The following is a 25,227-nucleotide window of genomic DNA, read 5'->3' on the forward strand; positions in this document are numbered from 1 at the left end:
CTTTTACGACCAAAAGAGATGATTCAGTTCAAAATAAATGAATCAAATCCAAATCAATAAGGTTTAGTTTGGTATTGAATCAGTTTTCAAAGTGTTTGGTCTGATTTGGGTCAACATAAAATTTATTCAATTAGATCGAATCAATTCAATTTAGTCCGGTTGGATTAAATCAGATGCTCACCCCTGTGCATATTGAAAAAACATCATTAATTAGATTACACAACACAGGTAAGCCTTAATTAATTCTCTTTTCGGAGGTTAAGCAATGCCATTTCTACGCTATAATTAATATTGTACTTTCTTCGAATTTAATAATAATAAAACCAAAAATAATAATATGACTAAAAATTAGTGAGGTCATCATGTCAGGCAAGATGCCAAATTGGCGGGAAATATCTACTCCAACCGTCAAATGAGAGATTTTAGCCGACTTCACAATTTTAATAAATAATCATTAAAAAATTAAAAATTTCTTCCGTTAATTAATCATAAATAATATTAATCAACGACTCATAAAATTTGTTTAAATTACAAAATACTAAATATATATAATTATATTTCAATAAAAATTAATTTGAAATAGACCTCGGCTTGGCTTTTTTTCGATGTGGACATGTGTTTGTTTAGTGATGGCTTCTTTATATGCGAGAAAGGAGCCTAGAAATCTGTACTAATCAAAGCCAAAGCTGTAGACTTCAAAATACACAGGCTTGGGAGCGGCAATTAGAGAAAGAAGAGAAGGAGAGAGAGAGAGAGAGAGAGAGTTGCGTTCAATATTCCAAGGTATAAAATACAAAAATGCAGGATTTCCCGTGAGGATTCACAGGCCATTAATGACATAACCACCACTTTTAACATAATTTCACGCATTTCACTCTCATTTTCTTCTCTTCCATTTTCAACCATCTAAAAAATGCTTTCTTTATCACTTCCCTTCAACTCCTCCTGTTGATTTATATATATTGCGTGATTAAATCTTCACATCACCTTTTGGGTATGTGATTTCTGCTTTAATCTTTTTTTTTTTTTCAAACGTAATTTTTGTTTTCCAGTCAAAAGTTTGTTTCTTCAGATTCTGGATACTTTAGATTCTTGATCCTTACAACTTTTCTTATCTGGGTATTTCACAGATTTCGATTTTTTTAATTGAAATCTTGCTTTTCTGGGTTTGCTTAGATTTGGTATTTTGCATCATTCCTCGAGTTAAAGCATGTGAACAACTGTCATTATTTATTTATTTATTTATTTATTTTAACATGTCACCGTTTCAGTTTCTAATTGATTTATTTACCTTTGTGTGATTTGTAGTTTGCGTGATTACTCAATTTGGAACTCTGCTTAATTGGGATTTGTGTCTTGAGTAATTTTGGGGCTGAAACAATTTTGAAGTGTGATCCATCATTGTCATCATAATCTTGAGGTTGGTGTGAGACCATTGCAATGGATTCTTGCTGTGTGCCCCTGAAAGCCAATACCCATATGGCACAAGCTAGCAGAGCTGGTTTTAGGAGTGGGGATAAAGAGATTTTGGGTGAAAATATGAGAGGGAGTCTAAATAAGGGTGTTTGGTTAAATCAGCTGACAAGAAGCTTAAGAGTTGAGAGGAATGTCAATAAGGCCAAACCTGGTGTTGCTTATGCCGTTTTAACATCAAACAATCCCAAGGAGGTCGTGGTAAGTTGATTTTTTAATCTGTAGTCTGTTTGTAGTCCTGATGTTTGATCATTTTATTACATTTGTCAGATTCAAAATTTTCTAATATGTTAACATGATTGATTTTGGTTGATCTTGATTTGAAATATCACATTTATACGGTTTACTCCAATTTTATGTTTTTGATAAACATACGTTGAGGTGTAAATTTAATTTAACTCTTCTCAATTTTTTATATACGATCTTTAGACCTTACAACCACCAATATTTGAAAGGCGGAAAGTGGACCCAAAAAATGTAGCATCAATCATATTAGGAGGAGGCGCAGGGACTCAGTTGTTTCCTCTTACCAGAAGAGCAGCGACACCAGCTGTAAGAAAATGTGTCCATCTTCAAATTTTAATGACTATTCAATCAATTATCTGCTCAAGTTTTTGATTGAAGAATAATTATTTTTATAGAGCATGAGGTTTGATTAACCAGTTCGTGTTATACTGCAGGTACCAGTGGGTGGATGCTATAAACTTATAGATATTCCTATGAGCAACTGCATCAACAGTGGGATACATAAAATATTTGTACTGACCCAATTCAACTCTGCTTCCCTTAATCGACACCTTGCACGGACATATTTTGGAAATGGTGTTAACTTTGGGGATGGATTTGTTGAGGTATGATTGCTTTCTAGATGATGCCTTACTGCTACTTTGTATTTCCATTTTGGCACAAGGAAAATGATCTTTTTCAACATCGAATTCAGGGTGTTTTTTCACATTTTTCTTGTTATATTTGAGTTCAAATTCCTTATATAAAATTGTCATTACTTTATTGAAAAGTAGTTTTGTCTTGTGATTTTTTCATATTAGCAACTATATGCACACACGCATAACGAATTTTTACAATCAAATGTAATTTTTTATGTTATTGGATTGGAAAGTGAACTAAGATTAAAGGATGTGAGCTTTTAATAATATAAGAGAAGAACTTTGCTTTTGGAATTCATTCTTATGATCGGATTATAATTTGCAAACCATGTGTTTAAAGTGTTTTAAGACATGTAAGCAGCAGGCGTCATGTGTCTTTATGTTACAACGGTAAATTCCAAGTTGAACTTACAGTGTGAAAGACAAATTGAAAATAAAAAATTGCTCGGAATTTTAGTACTTTATCTGAAAAACATGATGAGTCTCCCCACTAGGTTCTGGCAGCAACTCAAACTCCTGGAGAAGCAGGAATGAAGTGGTTCCAAGGAACAGCAGATGCTGTGAGGCAATTTGTATGGGTTTTTGAGGTGAATATGAAAGCTTTTGTCCAAAATCACTTCATAATCATGAAACTTATATGAATATAGTCATGTCTTGAATTATTTTCTGATAAAAATGTGCTAATTCTTGTAGGATGTCAAGAACAGGAACGTTGAGAATATACTGATCTTGTCTGGTGATCATCTTTACCGAATGGATTATTTGGACTTGTTGCAGGTATTCTATCATTCCCCCAATAGCATTGACTCATAATATTTTAGATCTAAAATCTGGCTTACCAATTTGCTATGGATCAACAGCATCATGTTGACAGTAATGCTGATATCACAATATCATGTGCAGCAGTCAGTGAGAGGTTTGTTCAATCTGTGCCTCAAGTCATGTTTTTCATGATCAGGTCTATTTCACCTGTACTTGTGTTCTTTGTTATTTCATCTAAATTTGAGTGGGTAATTGGCAGCCGTGCATCAGACTATGGTTTGGTGAAGCTAGACAGCAGGGGCCAGATTATTGATTTTGCTGAAAAACCTAGAGGTGCTGAACTGAAATCAATGGTGAGGACTCCATGGATAATTTTTATGCTTACACATGCCTTCTTTATAGCTTCCTCTGAAATTACATGACTCTCTCATTTTACATAAAATAGGTAATAGCTAAGTGACGATTTTAGCGTCGGTTGCCAATTATTTGTGCTCCCTTAAAATTTAGTTTTTAGGAGCAAGATTAATATCTTCATTCATGCAACATAAAAACATTAAACTCCCAATAAATTTCTTTGAACTTTTTGAAATTCATTTCTACCGGACAAGGTTTAAATTACCTCAATTAAATTATAATTTTTTCTTGTTTAATTTCATGCAGCAAACGGATACAACTCGTGTAGGCTTGTCTCCACAAGATGCGCTGGAATCCCCTTATATTGCATCAATGGGAGTATATGTCTTTAGGACTGAGATTTTGTTGAAGCTTCTGAGGTGGAGATATCCTACATCAAATGACTTTGGATCTGAGATCATTCCTGCTGCTGTTGCTGAGCACAATGTCCAGGTAAGAATTTTCCAGAACTTGAATAGTGTAGAATATTTTTCCCCATCATTTTTCTGAGGGCAGTTTTCAGCCTAGAACAACACCTTTTTCACCCTTTTTCCCCCCCTCTCTCTTTCTCTTCTCTCTCTCGATCATGATATATTTTTCTCATTAACATTTAATTTGTTCTGCTACTAAGTTTGTATATGTATAATGATAGAAATACCTTGTTTTGACTTTTGACAGGCATACATTTTCAAAGACTATTGGGAAGATATAGGAACAATAAAGTCTTTTTATGAAGCTAACTTGGCTCTAGCTGAAGAGGTTGGTATTCTATCATCATAGAAGTGCCAGTTTTTGATTTGATATCCTTTTTATCTATGTTACTTTTTAGCTGTACGTCGATGGCGTGCCTGGAAAAAACATATGATTTTTTTATATTGGTTTCTTCTGCCATATAAATATTAGTATTTGTTATTTTAGTGATTTCCGATGCATGGATTTGTTTATTTTCTGTATTTGCTATGAATCAATATTGATTATAGATATTCTAGATACTAGAACTTGCTTCTTTTCATTGTAACAATGACTAACAAATTCACATTGACTATAACACTTCTGCAGCCTCCGAAGTTTGAATTTTATGACCCAAAGACGCCCTTCTACACGTCTCCTCGATTCCTACCACCAACCAAAATGGATAAATGCAGGGTTTGTGCTGTCATCCCTTCAGATGAAGTTTGTGGCTATATTGATCCACTTGCTTATTATTCTTCAGTTGGGTTTTGCAGATTGTAGATGCAATAATCTCTCATGGATGCTTCTTGCGAGAATGCACTATCCAACACTCCGTGGTTGGTGAACGCTCTCGTTTAGATTATGGTGTTGAGCTAAAGGTGAGTTATCACTCATTTAGATTATCTTTCTCTCTCATAACATAGTCGATTGATTGGTAACTCTCTTTTGTCCAAATTTAGGACACTGTAATGTTGGGAGCAGACTACTACCAAACTGAAGCTGAAATTGCATCTCTTCTGGCAGACGGGAAAGTACCTATTGGCGTTGGAAGAAACACAAAAATCAAGTATTATACTCGGAGTCTTCTAAAAGCTACTCAGATGAAAAATAGAAATGCTGTTTTGTGTTTTCATATTCCTATTTATATTATGTTGTGCAAACTTTAAATAATAACTACAATTACTGAAATTGCTTTTTCTGATGTTAACTTAATGATTTTTCTCTGAAGGAACTGCATAATTGACAAGAATGCGAAGATAGGTAAAGATGTGGTTATCATGAACAAAGATGTAGGTCACACCTCTTGATTAATTTCTACAAAGAACACTGAGATCTTTGATATATGGAGAGAATTTAAAATGTATCTGAATGTTTTTGGCTTTGCAGGGTGTGCAAGAAGCAGATAGACCAGAAGAAGGATTTTACATTCGGTCTGGAATCACCATTATAGCAGAGAAGGCAACAATAGAAGATGGAATAGTGATATAATAGATGTCAAGTATGTGCAGGGACCGACTCGAAAAGGGTTCCAAGAGAGGTACATCTCGAAGCAGGTTGGTAAGTTGCCTGGTGAAGGAGCTAACAGAATGTCAATAGCAGCATTTTGGTCTCACACGAAGAAGCAAGCTTCTGCACATTCTTTATCATATGTAAATTAGAAGGTTCTTTTGTGCTCATAAAACTAGAGCTTCCTTTTCAGAGTTATGGTTGCAATAAGCCCTCAGATAAATAAAAGAGCTTATGAGTTAGCTTTTTTGTTTCTTGTTTAGAATAGATATGCTTAAAAGACTAGATAACCTTTGTATCAGTATGGTATGGATTTTAATAATGTGGTGAAGCCTTTACTTGTACTAAAACCTGTTTTTTGTGTGAATATATGAATAATAAGGCTTTACATTTCTATTTCGTTCATTTTTTCATATGGAATAATTTTTGAATATCAATGTTGGTTAAAATTTTCGAATCTAGTATATTATTGTGTATAAATCAGTTATCAGCTACTGAATCAAATATTCTTTAAGCATTTTATTAATCTATCTAATGTTTAATGAATTTCGTAGTAAATAAAATGTGAAATATTCAAATAAATCTCAGCAATTTTCATACTTAACCCTAAATACAATTGACATATACAAAATACATATCAGAAAATCTTTTGATTTTGCTAAAATCCAATCAAATCTTATTTCCTAAAATCAGCAAATGCTTTGCATGGTGAGGTTGGCTTCATATGGAGGAAGACAGACACGTGTACTAGGCCTGCAAGATTGAAATAAATGACTAAGTGGCAATCAAAGTGTGATGTCCATCAGAAAACTGCCACTTGGAGGTTTTTTTAAATGACACATGTCCAATATGCATGAAGAGTGGTGGGGTTAGGGCATTGTAGGAGGGTGAAGGCAAAGAAAAAAGAAAAACACACACTTTAAAACAATGCAAGAATTAAAAGAGATGAATGTATGGCAAGTTGAAGATGGTAAAGGGGTAATAGAGAATATAAAGAACGATCAAAAACAAGAAATTGACCCTTGTACAGCTCTTCAAATATTTCTTGATCGCATCCCTATCAGTTCTATCCCTGGCATTCAAAATTCTCCTGGTATATTCTGCAATTTCTTTCTTCAATTTAGTATTTCTGATGATTACAAGAAGTGCTAATTTTAAAACAGTAGGGATCAAAAGCATATTGAAAAAAACATTATATGGATTTTGTAATTAACCCCATTTTTAAATTTGTGCTTAGTTGTGAATTTGAAAGCTGGAGATAGTATAAAAGATTCAATTCAGTTGTTGCATGAGAAGAATGTGTCTGGTGCTCCTATTACTGATGTTGGAAGATTTTCAAATCAATATGTGGGGTTTATTGATTTTGTGAGCTTAGTTCTTTGGTCTCTTGAGGTAACTTTATTTTTTGACCTAACCTATAATGTCATTCTTGAGATGTTTCTCTTCATTTATATTGATAAAAAAATGTGAGTTCTTATTGTTTTAGCAATGTGAGAAGGCCCATATCCAAGCCAAGCACAATAGTGGTGGTGATGATGGGACTGGTAAAAGTAGCTTCTTTGCCTTGCTTGAACAGAATCCCGAAATTGGAGAAACAAAGGTATTTGACTGGATGCTAGCATTTTAATTGTGTTTCAAGGCCATGTTTGGTTCTCTGTAAAATTGGACTACAGTGCAATTTTTAAAATACGATTAAGAGTCTGTTTGACATTGAGGTTGAAATTGCTTTTTTGTAAAGTGTCATTTTAGAGTTGGAAAAGAGTTTGGGAGTGCTGTTTAGCTATTTTGAGATTTTAATTTATCACAGGAATATGTAAAACTTACCTTAGAAATAAATCATTCTTCATAAAGTGTTTTCTCCAACACCAACTTAAACAATAATGTCAAACGTACTCACTGTTTTTTTTTTTTTTTTTTTTTTATGTTTCTGTAGCTATTTTGTGATATTGGTGAGTGAACAGGTGGCAGAGTTAGCTAAGTCATTCCTATGGGATCCATTTTTCCCTGTAAATTTGGATGACACATTGTTTCATGTTCTGATGCTTCTTTCAAAGCACCGCCGGCTGCAGGTTGTGCCTGTTATAGAGCAATTGGGGTTTCAAGTCATTGGTTTTGTAACACAGGTGCTTACAATCTGGTTGCTACTGTTGTTTCTGAATTTTACTAGCATTTTGAGAAACACACAGAATTGACAATTTCTCATGTAACTATAAGTCAGTATATTTTCTTGGAATAGAAGTTACAAATAAATGTTGAATCTTTTGGTAGAATGCAGTAATCCAGTTGTTGCTTCAATCAAGTGGACTAGAATGGTTCGATGGCATTGCAGACAAGGCATTGTTTGAATTCCGGTATAGTAAAATTTACCATACACATTTCAACTCATGAATTTGTTGATAGATGATAGATAGATATATGAACTATGAAGTTGTTTGTTCACCCATTTTTAATTTCTCATGCTATGCAGCTTCCCAAGTGAAGAACAAGTCATTCTCACATATGGAGACCAAAGCATAGCAGAAGCTCTGCACATTTTGTGGGAAAGTCGAATAGTTGCAATTGCAGTTATTAATCGAGAAACTGAAAAGATCATTGGCTGCTTCAGTAACAGCGATGTTTATCTTCTTTTAGAGAATGATGAACTACTTGACAACAGAAAGTAAGTTCAATTACAACTTTTATTCTATCTCCCTGGTGTTTCTATTGAGGTACTGAGTATCGAGTATACTGGAGTTGAGTTGATACAATCTGCTACCCAAGCACGATTCAAGGCTTGAAACTCATTTGAGCTGAAGGGTGTTATTTTTTTTATCATATTTAAGTTGATACAAATATAGCCGACTCCAACTAGTTTGGAACTAAAGTTTGGTTATTGTTGTTGTTTGAGTTGATACAATAGGCCGAGTTTTGAACATCTTAACAACTTGGAGAAAAATGACCTGATTGTTTGATGCAATTGCAGGAAGATAACCGTGGCAGAATTCATTCATATGGAAACAGGAAACGCAGATGCTGATCCGGCCATTGAACAAGACTTGGGGGCTCTCTTCTCAGCTGGAGCTCTTTGTCTAAAAAGCAGATTCCTACCAAGAATGCATTGTCCGGTTACTGCCAAAAGAAGCGACACTCTCAAGCAAACAATGAAGAAAGTAGCAGAGACAAAAGGCAATTTTTGTTTTCTAGTTGATGATTCACAGAAACCAATCGGCATGTTCACATTAAGAGATATAATTATTCAGTTTGCACCTCCTTGCATAGATTCAGGTGTTCATGGAGGTGGTTTCTTTGAATCTGCTCTAGAACAGACAGGGTGCCAAGTCAAAAATGGAACCATTGTTTGTGATCATTAACTTGTTTATAAATTATCAGTTCAATTTCAGTAATATTTGAAATTACCATTTTAATAGCTGCTAATTTCAATTTATTCCAATAAAATCACCATTTTATTAGGATTTAAGGGAATAGTAGTCTAAGAGGGAAAATTTGACTCTCGTAAAATTCGTATCAGTTTTAAATTAAGAGTTTGTTCGTCAATAATAGCTGTTTTAGTAGCTCTTTAACGGTTTTATGAGTTGTATAGCTGTTTATAGGAAAAGTGTTGAATTTAAAATGACAAAAAAGAGACATTTAAATATTGAGTTAGAATTTTAACTTACTATAGTAGTTACCTTATTATAAAAAAATGGTTAATTTATAGTGTTTAGTCCAGTTATATAAATTGAAATTGTTATCATTTCTAAAATGATAATACAATTTTCTCATATATTCCTCTATTAATTCATTATTAAATTATTTTGTTTAAATTTTTGTGTAAAACAATGTAATTTTTTTAACTTCCGTATCATAGCAAAAGACTTTAAATTAATGTTGATATGAATTAATTAAGGATAATATAAATTAATTAAGGATAATCAAAGATATAATTGTCAAAAAAATTTTAATCAAAAAATAGAATGCTAAGATTGGATTAACGTTTTAATAAACGCTATCTTATCCATTAACAGCTATTTTATATACTATTTTATCAAACTATACAAAAATAGTGTTTTGACACCCTCAAAACTGTAAATTCTCCTTCAAAAGCTTTTACCGAACAAAGCCCGATCCTAGTGTACATACGTGACAACAACACAATATACCATATAGTAAATAATCTCTTTCAAACATTTTCTTAGGTTGAAGTTCGTGTGAACAGACGGGAAATTTACACATGGAAAAGTTATCTGCACTGCAATTTGTTTATTTGAATTATGGGAATAAATCTGAGATGATCAAATTCAGTTTGTTGAGCAGATGAGCTTTTGTGGATGTCGAGTTAACGTTGATATGTATGCTGTGGTAGTACTTATTATTTGCTGTCTAATTTCTGTGCATATTTGTTTTCCAACGTTTGCAGGTGTTTATTTGATCTGTGATGCTCCTGCTCTTTCACATGGCCCTTACCCTGGAACTGTGCACTCTGCTCTGTTGTTTCAGTTTGTTGGAGATTGAGAGGAGATAAAACAAAGAAAGCAATATGGCAGAGTTTAAGGAAGTAAAAAACAAAGTTGATGCAAATACAGATCTTTTTATCTTTCTTTTCTTCTTCATTTTTTCTACGTAAATTAATATTCTTACAAAGCTCTCTCCTCTCAAACTCTTAGCTTTTTAATCTTTTTCTCTCTTACACTTTCGTTAACAAGGATTGTTTTATACAGCAATATCACATTAACTTTTTACAAGAAGTCAATATTAACTTCCCATGATTTAAGGAAGTTTGTCTCCTTGTTTGTGGCTGAATTTAAGAGCTCTTCCACAAATCCATTCAACATTCAAATATTGTAGAGCTTTCATACAAAAAACAATTCACAAGAAATAAGAAAGCTAAGCTGACAGCACTTAGCATGACAGCACCAAGGAAATTACTGTCAACACAGTTCTTCTTCTTTCAGTTAAGGCTCGTGTTTTCACTATGAATTCTCCAATTGAGGCTCATACGCTTCGTCTTCCCTTTCAAGACAAAAACTTCATTTGAAGAAGTCATGGGGAATGCGTGTCTTGTTTCTCTCATCAGTGGTTTTTGCTCTTGGCCACACTGTGGTTGCTTATAGAACTAGCTGCAGAGCACGGAGAAAGCTTTTGTTCACCGAGTTGACCCAGAAGCTGTGAGTTATTCTTTTGGTTGATGATAGCTTCTAATAAAAATTCAATATATAAATATTTGCTTTTCTTGCAGCTAATTAAACTCAAATTGCAGGTGTCTTGTAAAAATGTTTTCTCTGGTTACCAGAAGTTGCCACGATGTCCCACTCCTACTGCAGGAAGGACACCTAAAAGCGACAGTGAAATGAGGCGAAAGCCTTTTGGCGTGGTTCATGATGAAGGGGAACTACCTATCAGATTGCTTGCTGATATTGACAGCTTATTCCTTGCATGTCAAGGGCTTACAATCCACTACAAGCCATGCTTGCCTGGTTCTTTATCTTCTCCAGCATTTTTTGGGCCTTCTCCTGGCTGTAGCTCACCAAAGATGACAGTCGGAAGGCTAAAACTTGAAAGGCGGCCATTCAACATGTTGAAAACACAGCATGATCATCATAGGAGTTATAGCAATCAGTTTCATAGCTCTTCTCTGTATGCTCCACTATTGGAGGTGTCTCCAACTTCTCCTGTTCTTTCTGAAGAAATTCCTGCTCTGACCCTAGATGCTGCTTGTGAGGAGAATGAAGTGAGTTCAGTGAACTGTGGATCTTCCTAGCAGGATACGGCAGAAAGTGGCCAGTTTGGTATTGTTTTAGTTCATGGCTTCGGTGGCGGAGTCTTCTCATGGAGGCATATGATGGGGGTTCTTGCCAGGCGCCGGCAAGTTAAGGTGGAGGTGAAGGGAAGGAATGAACTTCAAACCTTGACAAAATTAACACTCTAACCATGGATGCTTTTAATTAATTTCAGAAGTAATTTTTATATCTATGAAAAGATTTTCTGTGACAGAAAATGAAGATACTTTCCCGATCAGACGGAAAATCTTCCGTTTCAGCATCTCTGTCCCTGTTGTTTTGAAACGTGTGGCTAGAATTGTAATTCAAAGACACCGTCTAAAATTAGGCCATTGCCTTAAACCGAAGTAATAGGCCCAAGTGGGTAATAGAATTTGAGTCAGTATATACGTGATGACATGCCGTCTTATTTTGAAATAGTATGTTCCGACATAATTGACTTGGATTAGAAGGCAATCAAACAAGAAAAACTATATGTGCCAATAACTTATTTTCATAACAACTTTAAATCTTGAATAAAATTCGAAGTTTATGTTAAAATTATTTTAGTGTTGATAACTTATTTTCATATCTAATAGTGTATCAATCATCATAGCCGCACCAGTACAACTTATTGAAATACAAAATTTCAAAAATATCATTATATACCTCCTAGCAATCAATAATTAAAATTAATTGTACAGATTTTTCATAACCCTGTTTTCTTGGCAAAAAAGGATCCTACTTAGTTGCAAGGTCAAGAACCCACTCAAACATATCCGGAGAACATGACGTAGTTATGGGTCCATCAACCACAGCCAAGACTTCCTCAAACTGATAAAGCAGAACTTTAAACATAATCGAAGAAACGCATTCCACCGGAACTAAATAAAGTCGTTTTTGCTTTTCATTACCATCGTCTACATAAATTGGGATAAATCCTTTTGGTACTCTAGTTCTTTTCCTACTCTTCAACTTGAGTAAGTTGCTGCTAGTGACCCAAGTTTCCCTTGAATCTTGTTAATCCTTTGGACAAGATTACAGTTCTTGAAATGCATAATGAGCTAAGAAGAACGATCGATATCGAGTAATTATAGAGTAAAGGCCTTTGTTTAGTGTGTGTTTAATATATATACTGTCTGGGGATAGCTAGCTGGTCAATCCTTTCTCAGATTGAAAAGGGTTTCCAATTACCGTACTGCAAAAGATTACTCACTCTTCGTTCATTAACTCTAACAGGGAAATAAGCATCGATATGCTTCTCAGGGTCAAATGCATCTTTGGGATTTTCTTCCTTGTCTTCCCCCTTCATCACTGCCTCCTAGTCTTCCAGCTCTTTAGCTACTGCAATCTACAGTAACGACAAACCTTTAGTATTAGCATTTCTCCATCTATACATTAGGGACATACTTGTGCAATTCTACATTGGGACTTACAGCTGTACTACTATCCATTTCTATGAATGCAGCTTGCATCTTGCCATATATTTCCAAGTTGCTAGCTTTCTGTTTGATGCTTTCTTTAGCACTTTAAACCATTTTCCTCCGAATCAACTGCACATTATTAGACCGATTAAAGAAGTATAATTTATGGACTTGACTCTATAAGAAACTACTCCTTTAAACAGCAGGTTCCACACTTCACAATCTGTTTAAAAGACAAAAACTGGATACTAATAATCATTAGCAAAAACACCCCATAACCAAAACTTTAAAAAATGTTCACGTTATCAATTATTACTTCTAACATGTATCATACGATGTTAAATCTTTTATTTATTGTGGAAGACAGAGTCCATTTGTATAGAATCATTTTCTTGGAACAAAGATGAATTTCCCTACGTTAATCTTTTGCTGGTATATGTGTATTGGGTTTCTTGCCTTTGACGGACTGAAATGCAATTCAACTTGAACAAGAAAGAAAGAAAGTGGACAACCGAAAAAAGGACCTTAATTTAGAGAGGAACTTCGTTTTGTAAATAATTTCATTAAAAATGAACAGCAATAACAACAGTGAAATCAGTTCATTTTGTCTAATTAAATTAAAGTATCACATGGTGTTTGGTTCCTTGTGTAGAAAATTAGGGTTAAATCATATGTAAATTTCTCTTTTGGACTCCAAGAGCCAAATGGGTATGTACGTTCCCTTTTAAAGAACCAAATTATTCATAATCAGATGTTTCGAAAAGAACTATTGATTATTTAAAATCCTTCCAACCCACTGTTTTGTTATTCCTCTTTAGGAACCTTTTTCGATTAATTAGGTTGGATATGAACTCCTAATCTCATAAATTTTTGAGGGTAAAATCACACACCAACAAGAAATGCAGTTTCGGTTCGAGTTGGGCCTGGTATTATGCTGATCCATGCTGGACTCAGCCTCTAAAAGCACCAGCTAAGTAGAAACGGCAGCGTGTTTGAGTAAATAAAATTGATTTCTCCTCTTCCCAACTGCAAAACCCTAAAACCCCAAGTACCTTGACTTTATCTTCAACTGCCGGAATGGAGGCAGAGCAGGCAACCATTATGGCTCTTTTGATGTCAAATTCTCATAAATTTTCATATGGCTGAATGGTTTTCTAGGTAAAATCATATTTTTCAAAATCTGTCTAAAATCTATCGATTCTTAGTGGGGACATAAATGATATTTTACACGACTATACGAGAATAAACTAAACATTTTATGCTCAATCGCCTTAGATCAACTTGAGCAAATAACCATTACCTATGGGTAGCAAATCTGGGCTGCCACTGTCTTCAAAGCAAAGTCATCAGTCATAAATGCTTTGGTGTCATCACTTGGCATGTTCTTGACCCATGTGATTAAAAGACAGAGAGAGAGACTATACACATATATTGTTCCCCTACACTTCCCTCAGCCCCCAAAGAAAGTGGTTAAGGTGACACAATCCTGCTCAAAATTAATTTGAAAAGAAAAATACATGTTGTATAGACAAAAATACAAGTTAAATACCTCAGATTTTGGAAAGAAAAAGTAGCAACCTGGCAAACTCATGCATCCAATAGCAACTCTCTATGATAATTTCTTTGTGATGGAAAATAGCTTATAAAAGTTTGTGTTCTCTGCAACTAACAGACAATTTAAGATATTCCAATCAATTTTTTTTTTTTTTTTTTTTTTTTTTTAAGAAAGAGACTAGGATGAGAGATATCACAACAATACTCAAATTTAATTTCACTTGATGTGTATACAAATATAACCTTTCATTTTAAAAAATCAGATTATTGGTTGTTTATACTTTGTTACGGCTAATTTATCATTATTTAAGGTAAGAAAGAAAAATAAATCGATGAATAATATATTTTTATAATGTTATCTCAATTAAGTCAAATTAAATCAAATCTCATCCTTCTTTAATAGTCATATCATCATCCAACTATAATTCACAAATTAAAACAACCATCAGTTTACAACATAAAGTAACATTCCAACTTGTTATAACACAAACAATCTAAACTCCCATCCTCCTCGAAAATAAGGATGTTAACGTTCAACCATCCATTTACAACTTAATATAACCTTCCAACTAATTACAACAAAATTATCAATCATTCTTTGCTTAAGGTCTAAACAACAAATTTAAACATTTATTAAAATTCTAGAATATTCACTAAGAATCAATGCTTTAAATTAAATTACGATTTAATAAATGCATCTTCTAAATAATCCAATTCACAACTTGAACATATACCAATTAGAGCTTCATGAACCTCTCTCCCTTTTGACATAAAAATATAATTTCTAGATATAGCTAAAGAAGTCTATATATTAACTAATGCATTTCGATCATATTATAGCAAGAATCCATAAAAGTGATTAAGGTAACTACAACCTATTCCAAGAAAGAATATGTTTCTTTCGCAGTCGCTTCTAGTAGCAGCATCAGTATGCGCTATTCCTGCAATAAAGCTAATACCTACATCAGTTTTCTGGGAATATTTTGCATACATGGCTATTGAGAGTTTACCTGGAAATCAATTCTGGGAAAGAATGCTACTTCTCTTCATCACGCCTGGAAGGCGCTACGAGTAAAGTTTTTTAGTTAACTATTTCATTGCATATGGTTTCTCGAAGTTATTATATATGCTTGCTGATAATTTTCTTTTGACAGGGTGTTGGAATGAACAGCCAGTAAAATGTAACTAGAGGAACAAACAATTATTTTTATTTTGTATACAAAATAAAAATTTTAAATTGCCAGATGGACTTTTGAATTTAGACCTAGTAAAACTCTTGACAGAAAACAAAATTTCATTTTTTATAACATGCCATGACATATAATTATTATTTTACCATGTGACTATGATTTTATTTTTTACCATATTATTAAATAAAAAATAAAGTAAATAAAACTGAGTAATATTATATTATAAAAAAATCTAAGCTTCATGACTTTGAGAAACCACTTACAGTAATTAATCAGTAATTTTTATTAGCTAAAATAGAGAGAAGTTTTTTTTTTTTGAAGTAATTGCTTCTTCGCTTCTATTTTTTGGTTGACATGTAACCTTTATTTTTACGTAGTTTGAACACTGATAAAAGCAGACAAGTCAGAATACAACTGAAGGTGAAGGTGAAGGTGAAGGTGATACAACTATTACAGTACAATCGTTATATACTTCTTACCCTTTTGGCCAGGAACTCAGGTAGATGAGCTTCAAAAATTGGTCCATTTTTTGCCATAACTGCTACAAATTGATCATAACAAGCTTTTCCCATTGACACCAACTCAACACAACACTCAGCTGTAGCAATTCCACCCTTAAATACTGAATTGAATATCTCTCTCCCACAACCAGGACTTACTTTTCTGCTACATTTATCCGAGAATGCGACTATTCTTAGCCATTCCTCTAATGGCTGTGAAGGCGATGGAGAAGGAGAAGGTGATAGCGCCTGAAAATCGAATGCAATTGCGACATTTGAAAGGCTTAGAATTACTACAACAAAACAGAAGGTTTTGAACATTGCAATTCTGAGGATGCATTTGAAGGAGTATTAAATTTGGTTTTATAGGTACGCAATCTTGGTGTCGGTTAGTTTTTGCCTGTTCAATGCATTTGTAATTTGTTTAAATGATACTATTAAATATGCATTTTACAAAAAATAAAGTAAATAATAATTATATGTCATGCATGTTACAAAAAATAAAATTTTGTTTTCCAGCAAGAGCTTTACTGGGCCTAAACTCAACACATATGGGTTCAGTCTATTACACTAAAGGTCTAATTTACTGGACTGCAAATATGTCCACTAGTCCATTTTGTCCAAAGGGAACACAGAATATACATCCTCTAATTTCCTTTTTCTTTTTTTTTTTTTATATTTTAATAAAATATTCTTAAATAGGAGCTTCGTCAAAACAGCTTGCCATATATTTCCAAGTTGCTAGCTTTCTGTTTGATGCTTTCTGTAGCACTTTCAACCATTTTCCTACGACTCAACTGCACATTATTAGACCGATTAAAGAATTATAATTCTTCTCTTGCAGTCTTCAATGCTTCAAGATTAGCTTGAAGTTGATTTGCCGGTTCTGCCATAACCACTTCTTTGAAATCTCATTCATTCATCAAAATAGTCACTTTTAATAGATTTCTTGCAACACTTCTCCCAAATGTGTAGCTGGATTAGCAGTTCTCGGAGCAACAGCCTGCTAAACACAACTTCTGTCTTTCTTGTGTAGCTTTGCTTAGCATTTCTGGTCTTTCTTGATTGATGTCCATTCTCATCACATCATTCCTTAGCACTTTTAATTGATTTCTTGCCGTCTCCAATGCCTGAAGATTATCCTCAAGCTGGCATACATACAACCATTGTCCAGCAATGAAATCCCAGCAACGGCCAGTCAAATCACCACATTGAATCTTAATAGCGTTACCCATAGCTTGCTTGTCAAAAATTGGACAGGAAAGAAATCTATCCAGAGAAAAATGAAGTGATTAATGAAGGAACAAGAACTCAGGCTGAAGGCATAGTTCAAAAATGATCTAGAATTGTTTTCTTATGGAATTTTAAAAGGCTACTTGAATCTAATACTAATTGTTTAACCATTGCCTCAACTTGCATTCTCAAAGTTGAGTTCTTGTGGGTACTGACTCGGTCATTGAGTGGGAAACCGTTGCTCTTGTTTGTGAAATGTTAACGTTGAATGTAATAAGCAAGTAGTTTTTTTTAATTAATGTTTCTAATAATTTTGTTTAGCTTTTGCAATTAAAACAATTTTAAAAGTAGAGTGCTCTTTCTTGTTATCAACTTGGACAGCAATTTTTGTTCAATTATTAGATTTTGTTTCAAATGAGTAGTTTTAGATATACAATTTTTTTTTTTTTTTTGTTATTATTTTTAGACATGCAAATCTTTTTACTGGTGTTTATATATTAGCATTACAACTTCCTTAAAAAAAAAAAGAAAAAAGAAAAAAAAAAAAAAAGCATTATAACCTAATTGTGGATTTTAAATTTAAGAATTGAAAGATTTAAATTGTGTGAAGATGTCATGTTTATATGTAATTAATAATATAGTTCCGGGATTTTAGATTTTGAGAGAGCGAAAAGAATAATTTTTTTTCTTTTTGAATTAATATATATATGATAAAATGTTCTTTAGTTAAGAAAAAAAATATATAATATGAAGGGAGAGGGATAAATTAATGTGTGGTAATTTTGTAATAAAATAAGAACTCTCTCATCCTAATTTTTAAAAAAAAAATTAAAATATAAAAAATATAAAAATAAAAAAAAACCTTCTTGGTTACAATAATTGAATAGTATTAGTATAGTATATTTTGACCTATAACTCGTTTGTATTGCAACAAAGTTAATGTTTAAACATCAATCATAGTCAATTATTTTAATGATATTGAAATTATGTAAAAGATATGATATTGTAAGTTAGAATTTTTATAGAATTTAAATTTATAAACACAGTATTTGAAGAAGAGAGTGTTCGGCGAAGCGAAAAATATGACGGAAATGGAGTTATTGACATGAATCTATAGACCAGAAAAAATCAATTTGCATAATGAAAGGAGAGGGACCGATTGAAATTGTAATTTCCTAATAAAATAAACTAAGAACATTTTTTTTTCTAATTTAAAAAAACAAAACAGAAAAATAAATACTTATCGATTAAAATACAAGTTGTCTGGAGACTGGACATAAAATACAAAATACAATACAACATGAACATGAAGTAAGACAATTTAAAAAAAAAAAAAAAAAAAAAGGTCAGCATGCTCTAACACTTTGTAGTAAAAAATCTAAATTTATATTTATTCATTTTGCTCCCTCATTTGTTTGAGGTAAGACAAGGCAGTATATATGGTTTGCACCACCGTCAAGTAAATGGCAAGAATTGACAAACCAAGAGTTACCGTTGTCCATGGCGCCCCAAAATATACTCGAAGCAGCTGCTTCGTCCAAATCACCAATGACTTCATGCCATCCAAGTAGTTCTGAATATCCCACCAGACATTATTACAAATGTGAGGATTTGGAACTAAGTTTTTAGCCATTTCACGAAAAATGTCAAAAACCTCTTTATGCTTCGACAGTAAATTAACCAGTAGTCCTTCAGAAATCAATTTCCCAATCTAAGTTAAATTTTTAAATTTTCCTCGCATTTCCCTTATGCCTTTATCTGACACTTAACTCGATCGTTTGGTATTCCAAACTACAGATGCTCCCAATTTCTTCAATTCACATGGACCAAAACCTGTCATGGCCTTCCCCATCAAAGCCATAGCAGCAATGCTTGGAAACTGCTTCTCCTGTAATTCGTCTAGGGCCCCCTTTGAATTCTGTGGCTCAAAAACCACCACCATAGCTTCTGGCTTCTTTTTGGAAGACACAGCTGGTTTATGACACCATCTCTGGATCCAAGGATGTGAAAGTGTTATGTCTTGACATTTCATCTCGGAGTCTGTGGAGGCGGATTCAGCGTTCCTCAGTAACTCTGTTGTCTCATCTAGAAACATCTTTTGCTTTCCATAAGACTTGTTCTTCTTTGGTTCTGAATTAGTTTTGCTACCGTTTAGTATTTTACTGAAGAGCTTGTTAACTTTTTCATGGGAAGATGCTTCTCCCATTTTTGTGCTCTTGGTACCATTAGGGAAAGAATGCGAAGTACTTGGTTTGAGACGTTTAACCCATCTGCTGGATGGATCTGATCCCGGTGGAGAATCAGCACAAGCACTGGATTTTGAGTCTGTGGGATGTTCGGTATTGGAAAGAAAGTGTTCGACATCCAAACTCTGGGTTCTAGAGGTGCTCATCTCCTCATCATCTGCAGAACTCGCTCCACCTGGCATTATGGGGAGTTCTTGGTTAATATCAGGTATCTCTATGTGTGAGAGTCCATCTCTAGTCTCTTCTTTGACTGGTGCTACTGCCACTTGAGATGATGATGACTTTTGGGTTCCCTTGACGTCCTACAAAATTCATTACTGTAAGAACAGAGGCCTCTAATCAGAAGACTATATATCAGCAGATACAACCACTACAGATGGTCAACAAAAGCCCATGTCACAGGATAATCAGATGGGCAAAACAGCCTACTAAGAATTGATTCTAGGATTTAATTTGTTTTTCTTTCTGCTCGAAGTGGAACTGAGGGAGTACTTTTTATAAAAAGGATTTGTATTTAATAGAAGTAAAAAAGAAGAGTAAATAACAAATAAAAAAGGCAATCTTACTGAAAAGTACGGTAAGAAGTATCACTAAAGAAAAGACACACATTTAAACTAAAATTTAGAAGAAAAAAAAAAGACCTTAGAAAAAACTTTAAAAATAACAATTGTTTAGCCTGAAAACAAACTTATAGCACCCAAATACTTGAATTCATTTCAGTAGTCAGTATGTTCGGACAAATTTAATGAACCTGCCATATGTTGTATGTGGTAGTCTCTCAATCAAGCAAATCTCAAGTCTAAAAACTCGAGAAAGTCATTGTCAACAAACAAAAAATATGCATAACTTGTCATAAAAGGAAGCATAGAAAAGAAGGATGATATAACTAAATAAGATAGCTGCACAGATGTCTTTTAGGACAAATTTTAAGGCCAAAAGTAATGATCCACTCATATCATTTTGGTAGTAACTATCATGGTATATAATCTTTCCGATCTTAAATTAAAGGCAAAATGAAGATTAAATATGTTGCCATTGAAGAAACTTCTAGAAATCTTTTTTTTTTCTCTACCACCTTTTGAAAATGCAACTGATTTTCACGAAGCACTTGAGCGGGAAGATTAACAAAATGATTAAAACATGAGTAAAATTACCTTATTTGAGATGGATGAAGCCTTACCTGCAACCAAAAGCAAAAAAAAAAGAGGCTTACTAACTTTTAAAAGCACTAAAGATCTTAACTGCAACCAAAAGGGAAAAAAAAAAAAAAAAAAAAACAAAACAAAAAGAGGCTAACTAACTTTTAAAAGCACTAAAGAACTTAGTAAGTTGATTTCTGTATCTTTATCATGATTCTCTATCTTGTGTTGTAAAACATAGAAACAATATGTGTCAACATGATACAAACAAGACACTACCTAGCTCTAAGTCCAGGACATATGAGGCATAATGCAAACATACCAGAGAGACGGTTCTCCTGGAGTGTATCCATATCCATGGTATCAGTTTCAGCTGATGATTCATTCTTCAAATCAATTGCTTCAGTATGGACATTTTCTGTTTTTTCTTTCCCTTCACCCACAGGTTTTCTTTTAAATTTGGTGGATATTGTGGACTCTCTGAACAATTCTCCTCCATCAGATAAGTTTACATCAGTCTTTTCTGTGATTAAGAAGTGGTGAGTAGTCTGAGAAAACTTTGGAGAATCTGTTGCCGTACATATCCTCATAGTCTCAACATCATTGAAATAAGAGGAAATCCTTGGTACTTCAAGAGATCCAGGATGTAATCTTCCCTCTGGGAGCCTCATCTGGTTAGTTAATAATTTAACACTAGAATGTTTTGGCATTGTCTGGAGTTGTCCACCAACAAAGTTCCCAAGCTGATTATTGCTTGTTGAAGGATCATGTATGAATAGAGGTGCATGATTATTCATCTTCTTCTCATCAACCAAAAAGGAACTGCTTGGTTGATTAGTATACTCTTGACCATGTATAAAGGACTCAGTTGGAATATTTCTGCCATTAAAGTCCGATGGCATGGTTCTAGAAGTTGACCCCAAAAACCCATTTTCAGGAGGTGATGAAACAACTATATTATTTTCAAGCAATTCATTGATCTTGACGTGCTGTTCTGGATTTGATGTGATGCCTTCATACCGAAACTGAGATTCTGTGGATTGAGTTTCTGCTTTGGAAGGAACCCACTTGAGCATTGATGGTAAATGATTGTCAGTTCTACCAAGAGAAACATCAACAGCAGTAAGACCAATTTGTGACTCAAGATGTCTAGAGGATTCCTCATTTTTCGGAGATAACATACCATCTTTATTTAGAGAAGATTTGAACATCGGAAAATGCTGTCCTTTGAACGTTTCATGCGTCAATTTTCTTGAACTTTCATTTAGAAAGGTCTTATGCATATCTCTAAATTTTTTCACAAATTTAGAGCTATCTGGTTCTGTCTCTGGCCTGCCAAGCAAAGGGTGGTGCTTAATTCTTTGACTGTTGTGCCCAGATTCACAGTTAAGCAACAGCTTATTGTGAGTGACATTCGCTGATCTGTAACTTGTATGCGTCCAGTGAGACATCCAAACAGATTGTTGAGACTGCAAGTATTTTTCAGGTATTTCATCCTTACCATTATCTGATTGTGCAGCCTGATCCGACATAGTAAGGCAGCACTTTTGAATTATGCTTCAGACGTATAACTATCCCTCAAACATTCATCAAATATCACCCGTAGATGCAATCCAAAGCAGTGTTAAAGCCAAAATTTTGACATGTACATATAATTTCCGTACCTAGCAAAATAGGGCTGAAAATGAGCAGAGGAAGCCATTTAATTCTATTACTGGGACTATCTCGGATTTATAATTTCCAAATTTATTATCATCCTAGTTCACAAAAGCCAGGTAGTGAAAGAACTATTTTTCAACATATTCACCAACTTGTTTCTTTCTCTAAGTTATAAAACATATACAATTACCGTTCTTTCTTTTTGCCAAGTGATACCAAGGGGCCGTTTGTTTCAGCTTATTAACCTCCAATTTATCCTCTCTGACGATAAACAATAAGCTTGTTTATATGAGGTGAACTACTAAGTTGTTTATCTGAATTTGCAAATTAAGTTCTAGCTGAATGAAAAAAACTTCTTTTTAGAGCTGAATCAATAAACTATGCAACTTATTAGATGAAAAGAAAAAACTACTCGTATAATCATAAAACGACATTACATAGCACTTCATAATCATTGAACACAATAAGATAGTTAATTCAGATTCAAGATTCAGAATTGTCCAAACAAATGACCCTCAAGATAAAGTTAATATTATGGAAAAAAATCAACTGAGAATTGGCAAGAAAAGTAAAAAACGGTAATATTTAAATAGAACTATAAATTATAGGACATTTGAAAAGCATCACAAGCAGATGGCAGGACTTATACTACTTGGAACAAGTTTAAAGGCACTTTTCGCATAATTTTACTTTTTCGAACTTGCCCTTCCATTTAACTATATCTTAAATATATATATATATATATATATATATATATATATATATATATATATATATATATATATTCGATCCCTGTAGACTAAATTGAAACTCTTTGAAGCCACAATTTGCTAATTTTCAACATAGAAACTACAGTAACTCCAAATTTCACAATATGAAGTGTACAGCATGATGCTCTAGACTAGAGTTCACCATGAAGAGCTATTTCCATGTTATTCTTAGAAGAGCCCAAATAACCAAACCAAGCCAATAGGTTTTCTCTATCTTTAACAGTTACTATTTTCAGAAACTTCTTGTTAACAGATATTCTAGCTAAGCAGCTGGAAAGCTAAACAAATTGTTCAAAATTAGGGAAAAAAGAAAAATAAAATGAAATTCCATGTCAAAGATACAAAGCAGAAAGAACACAACATCAAGAAGTAGTCTCATACTTCGCAAGCTTACGAGTGGAACTAACACATAAACATAAACATACATCCAGTGTTCCACATATATATAACAGAACCAAATAAGCAGAAGCAGAGCAACTTAAGCACCAAGCATCAGGTCCCTGCCATAGCCTAAACGCTAACAGAAAGAGAAATTTTCTGGAGAAGAGACCACAGAGAAATTTTAGAATTAAAAGCTAGTAAAACGAATTTTTTTCTTGTCAACTCACCAAATAAAATCAAATTCGCAGAGACAGATAGCTGAGTAAGCTCCAGCAAATTCACTCCTGGAATTAGGCCAGATCCAGAGAGATAAGAGCAGAGGATAGAGGAATTTCGAAAGTGAAGACGTTTTTGGCTTTGTCTTTGCTGTTCTCAATTATTTCTGAGAGTTTGAAGTTTGGAATTTGAATTTTCAGGGAATTTATGAACACAGAAGAAAGCAGTTATGGAATTGTGAAGAAGAAGAAGAAGAAGAAGAATACTAGCGCAGCTCGCTATTACCGGTTGTTGATTTGCATTTGACACAGCACATTTGATTAGCCACAAACTCACAAGCCGACGATCTACAAAAGGACCCATGCCCGCACTTTTCGCAATTGGTGCTTTTTTTTTTTTTTCAATTTTAATTTCCTATTCGACAATGTCAGTCACAAAATTTATTATTTTCTCAACTACTAAAACCATAATAGAAAAGTAGAAATTTTTGTTTTTCAAATTACTAATCTGTTTGAACATGTAGGAAAACAAGCGCATTATTGTTTTTATCGATTGATAAGTACCCAATTACAAATTAAATTAATTAAATTTATGCGAAAAACAATCGATAAAATCAATGGATGTAAAAATAAATAAATGCAGTAGTAGACTATAAATAAATTTTACCTTTAAGATAAATGTTCAAAATTTTAAATATTCACTATTACAAGCATTTTATTTTTAAAGTTTGAAATTTTAAATTATTACTCTTAAGAGTACTTCAAAATAATATTTTTAAATGTTACGAATTGAATCCAAAAGTGTACTTTTTAGATTTTTTTGAAGAGGGAATTTAATGTTTTTTTTTAAGTTGACAATTATGAATATACATTAAATGTATTATAATATTTCCATTGGAGTAAAATACAAATATAGAAAATTGAAATTTTCTTTTTGAAGGAAATATTAATTTAATCGATTCATTTGCAGATATGACCACAAAAAAAACTTTCCACAAATTGTCTCGATCTGTATTTTTAAAACTTATTACAATTGACATTTACAGAAAAGTTTAATATATCGAACTTTAATGTAAGAACATATTGCATTGCCATATTCCATTGGGAAATGAAATCTATTTGGACTTCAAGTGATAAAGTGTTTAATACAAACAACCAATATGTGATATCCTACTGAGTCGAGTCTTAGCATAGAGTTGAGTAGTCGAGTTGAACCAGACCCGGTTGGGGTAGAATGGGTTATTAAGTGGAGTTACTTGAGTGAGAGAAAAAGATCAAGCATGTGGGTGAGGATTGATTTGCATTAAAAGATTAAGCTTGGGTATTAAGTTGTAGCCTGTTTACAATTGAGGTACCATTTAGAACTTTTACACACAAATCCCTTGATTTTTGATGGCTTACCCGTAATACCCATTTCACTTTCCCCATTTTCATGTTTATCTTCATCTTCTTCATCTTCTTCCTTTCCTCTTCTACCTTACTTTCAATTTTAATGGTAGTCAAGCCTTAACTTCAATTTTTCTTCTATCCAAGTAAGTAAACCTTCTTGAAGTTCATAATTGAAACAATTGGTGCTATTGTTTTAGAATTCATAAGAATTCTTATTTATAGGTGAAGGGAGTTCTAAGAGTGTAGAGAAAAGAAGTTAAAGAGGAGCTCAAGCTTTTGGAGTAAAGGTTTGATATCTCTTGTATTTTTCATTTTCTTTGC

At 33.4% G+C, this 25,227-nt stretch overlaps 4 protein-coding genes and 1 long non-coding RNA gene across 8 annotated transcripts in view; 4 read left to right on the plus strand and 1 right to left on the minus strand.

Annotated features, from left to right (window-relative positions):
- RER1B (endoplasmatic reticulum retrieval protein 1B) overlaps positions 1 to 25,227 on the plus strand; it is a 29,689-nt gene that overhangs the window by 2,959 nt on the left and 1,503 nt on the right. The window lies entirely within an intron of this gene.
- LOC105630141 (glucose-1-phosphate adenylyltransferase large subunit 1) lies at positions 624 to 5,870 on the plus strand. 2 transcript variants are annotated; one of them, XM_012211854.4, is made up of 15 exons: positions 624 to 783; positions 1,309 to 1,674; positions 1,903 to 2,025; positions 2,154 to 2,324; positions 2,852 to 2,944; positions 3,051 to 3,134; positions 3,218 to 3,273; positions 3,379 to 3,472; positions 3,780 to 3,965; positions 4,191 to 4,271; positions 4,572 to 4,658; positions 4,739 to 4,843; positions 4,925 to 5,031; positions 5,194 to 5,254; positions 5,352 to 5,870. In XM_012211854.4, exons 2-15 carry the CDS (start codon positions 1,441 to 1,443, stop codon positions 5,451 to 5,453), a joined length of 1,584 nt encoding a protein of 527 aa, XP_012067244.1. In that variant the 5' UTR covers positions 624 to 783; positions 1,309 to 1,440; the 3' UTR covers positions 5,454 to 5,870. The 2 variants fall into 2 exon arrangements, with proteins under 2 accessions (XP_012067244.1, XP_012067246.1); XM_012211856.4 differs by lacking the exon at positions 624 to 783 and adding an exon at positions 837 to 994.
- LOC105630142 (SNF1-related protein kinase regulatory subunit gamma-1) lies at positions 6,380 to 8,875 on the plus strand. Its single transcript, XM_012211857.4, has 7 exons — positions 6,380 to 6,564; positions 6,709 to 6,863; positions 6,958 to 7,071; positions 7,433 to 7,594; positions 7,740 to 7,822; positions 7,939 to 8,130; positions 8,434 to 8,875. Exons 1-7 carry the CDS (start codon positions 6,399 to 6,401, stop codon positions 8,819 to 8,821), a joined length of 1,260 nt encoding a protein of 419 aa, XP_012067247.2. The 5' UTR covers positions 6,380 to 6,398; the 3' UTR covers positions 8,822 to 8,875.
- LOC110009136 (uncharacterized) lies at positions 9,672 to 11,489 on the plus strand. The gene is made up of 2 exons (XR_016321434.1): positions 9,672 to 10,615; positions 10,708 to 11,489. It is a non-coding gene; the product is annotated as an uncharacterized LOC110009136 (long non-coding RNA).
- LOC105630143 (uncharacterized) lies at positions 18,335 to 23,865 on the minus strand. Of its 2 annotated transcripts, none has more exons than XM_089723347.1 (4): positions 23,530 to 23,865; positions 20,815 to 22,156; positions 20,508 to 20,533; positions 18,335 to 19,655 (listed from the first exon to the last, which is right to left on the minus strand). In XM_089723347.1, the coding sequence occupies exons 2-4, from the start codon at positions 22,022 to 22,024 to the stop codon at positions 18,873 to 18,875; spliced, it is 2,019 nt and encodes a 672-aa protein (XP_089579473.1). In that variant the 5' UTR covers positions 22,025 to 22,156; positions 23,530 to 23,865; the 3' UTR covers positions 18,335 to 18,872. The 2 variants fall into 2 exon arrangements, with proteins under 2 accessions (XP_089579473.1, XP_089579477.1); XM_089723351.1 differs by having other exon boundaries at positions 20,815 to 22,170.

The sequence above is a fragment of the Jatropha curcas genome, chromosome 1, assembly GCF_041381405.1.
Source record: "Jatropha curcas cultivar XTBG-Jc1 chromosome 1, XTBG_Jcur_1.0, whole genome shotgun sequence".
Classification (NCBI taxonomy): Eukaryota; Viridiplantae; Streptophyta; class Magnoliopsida; order Malpighiales; family Euphorbiaceae; genus Jatropha; species Jatropha curcas.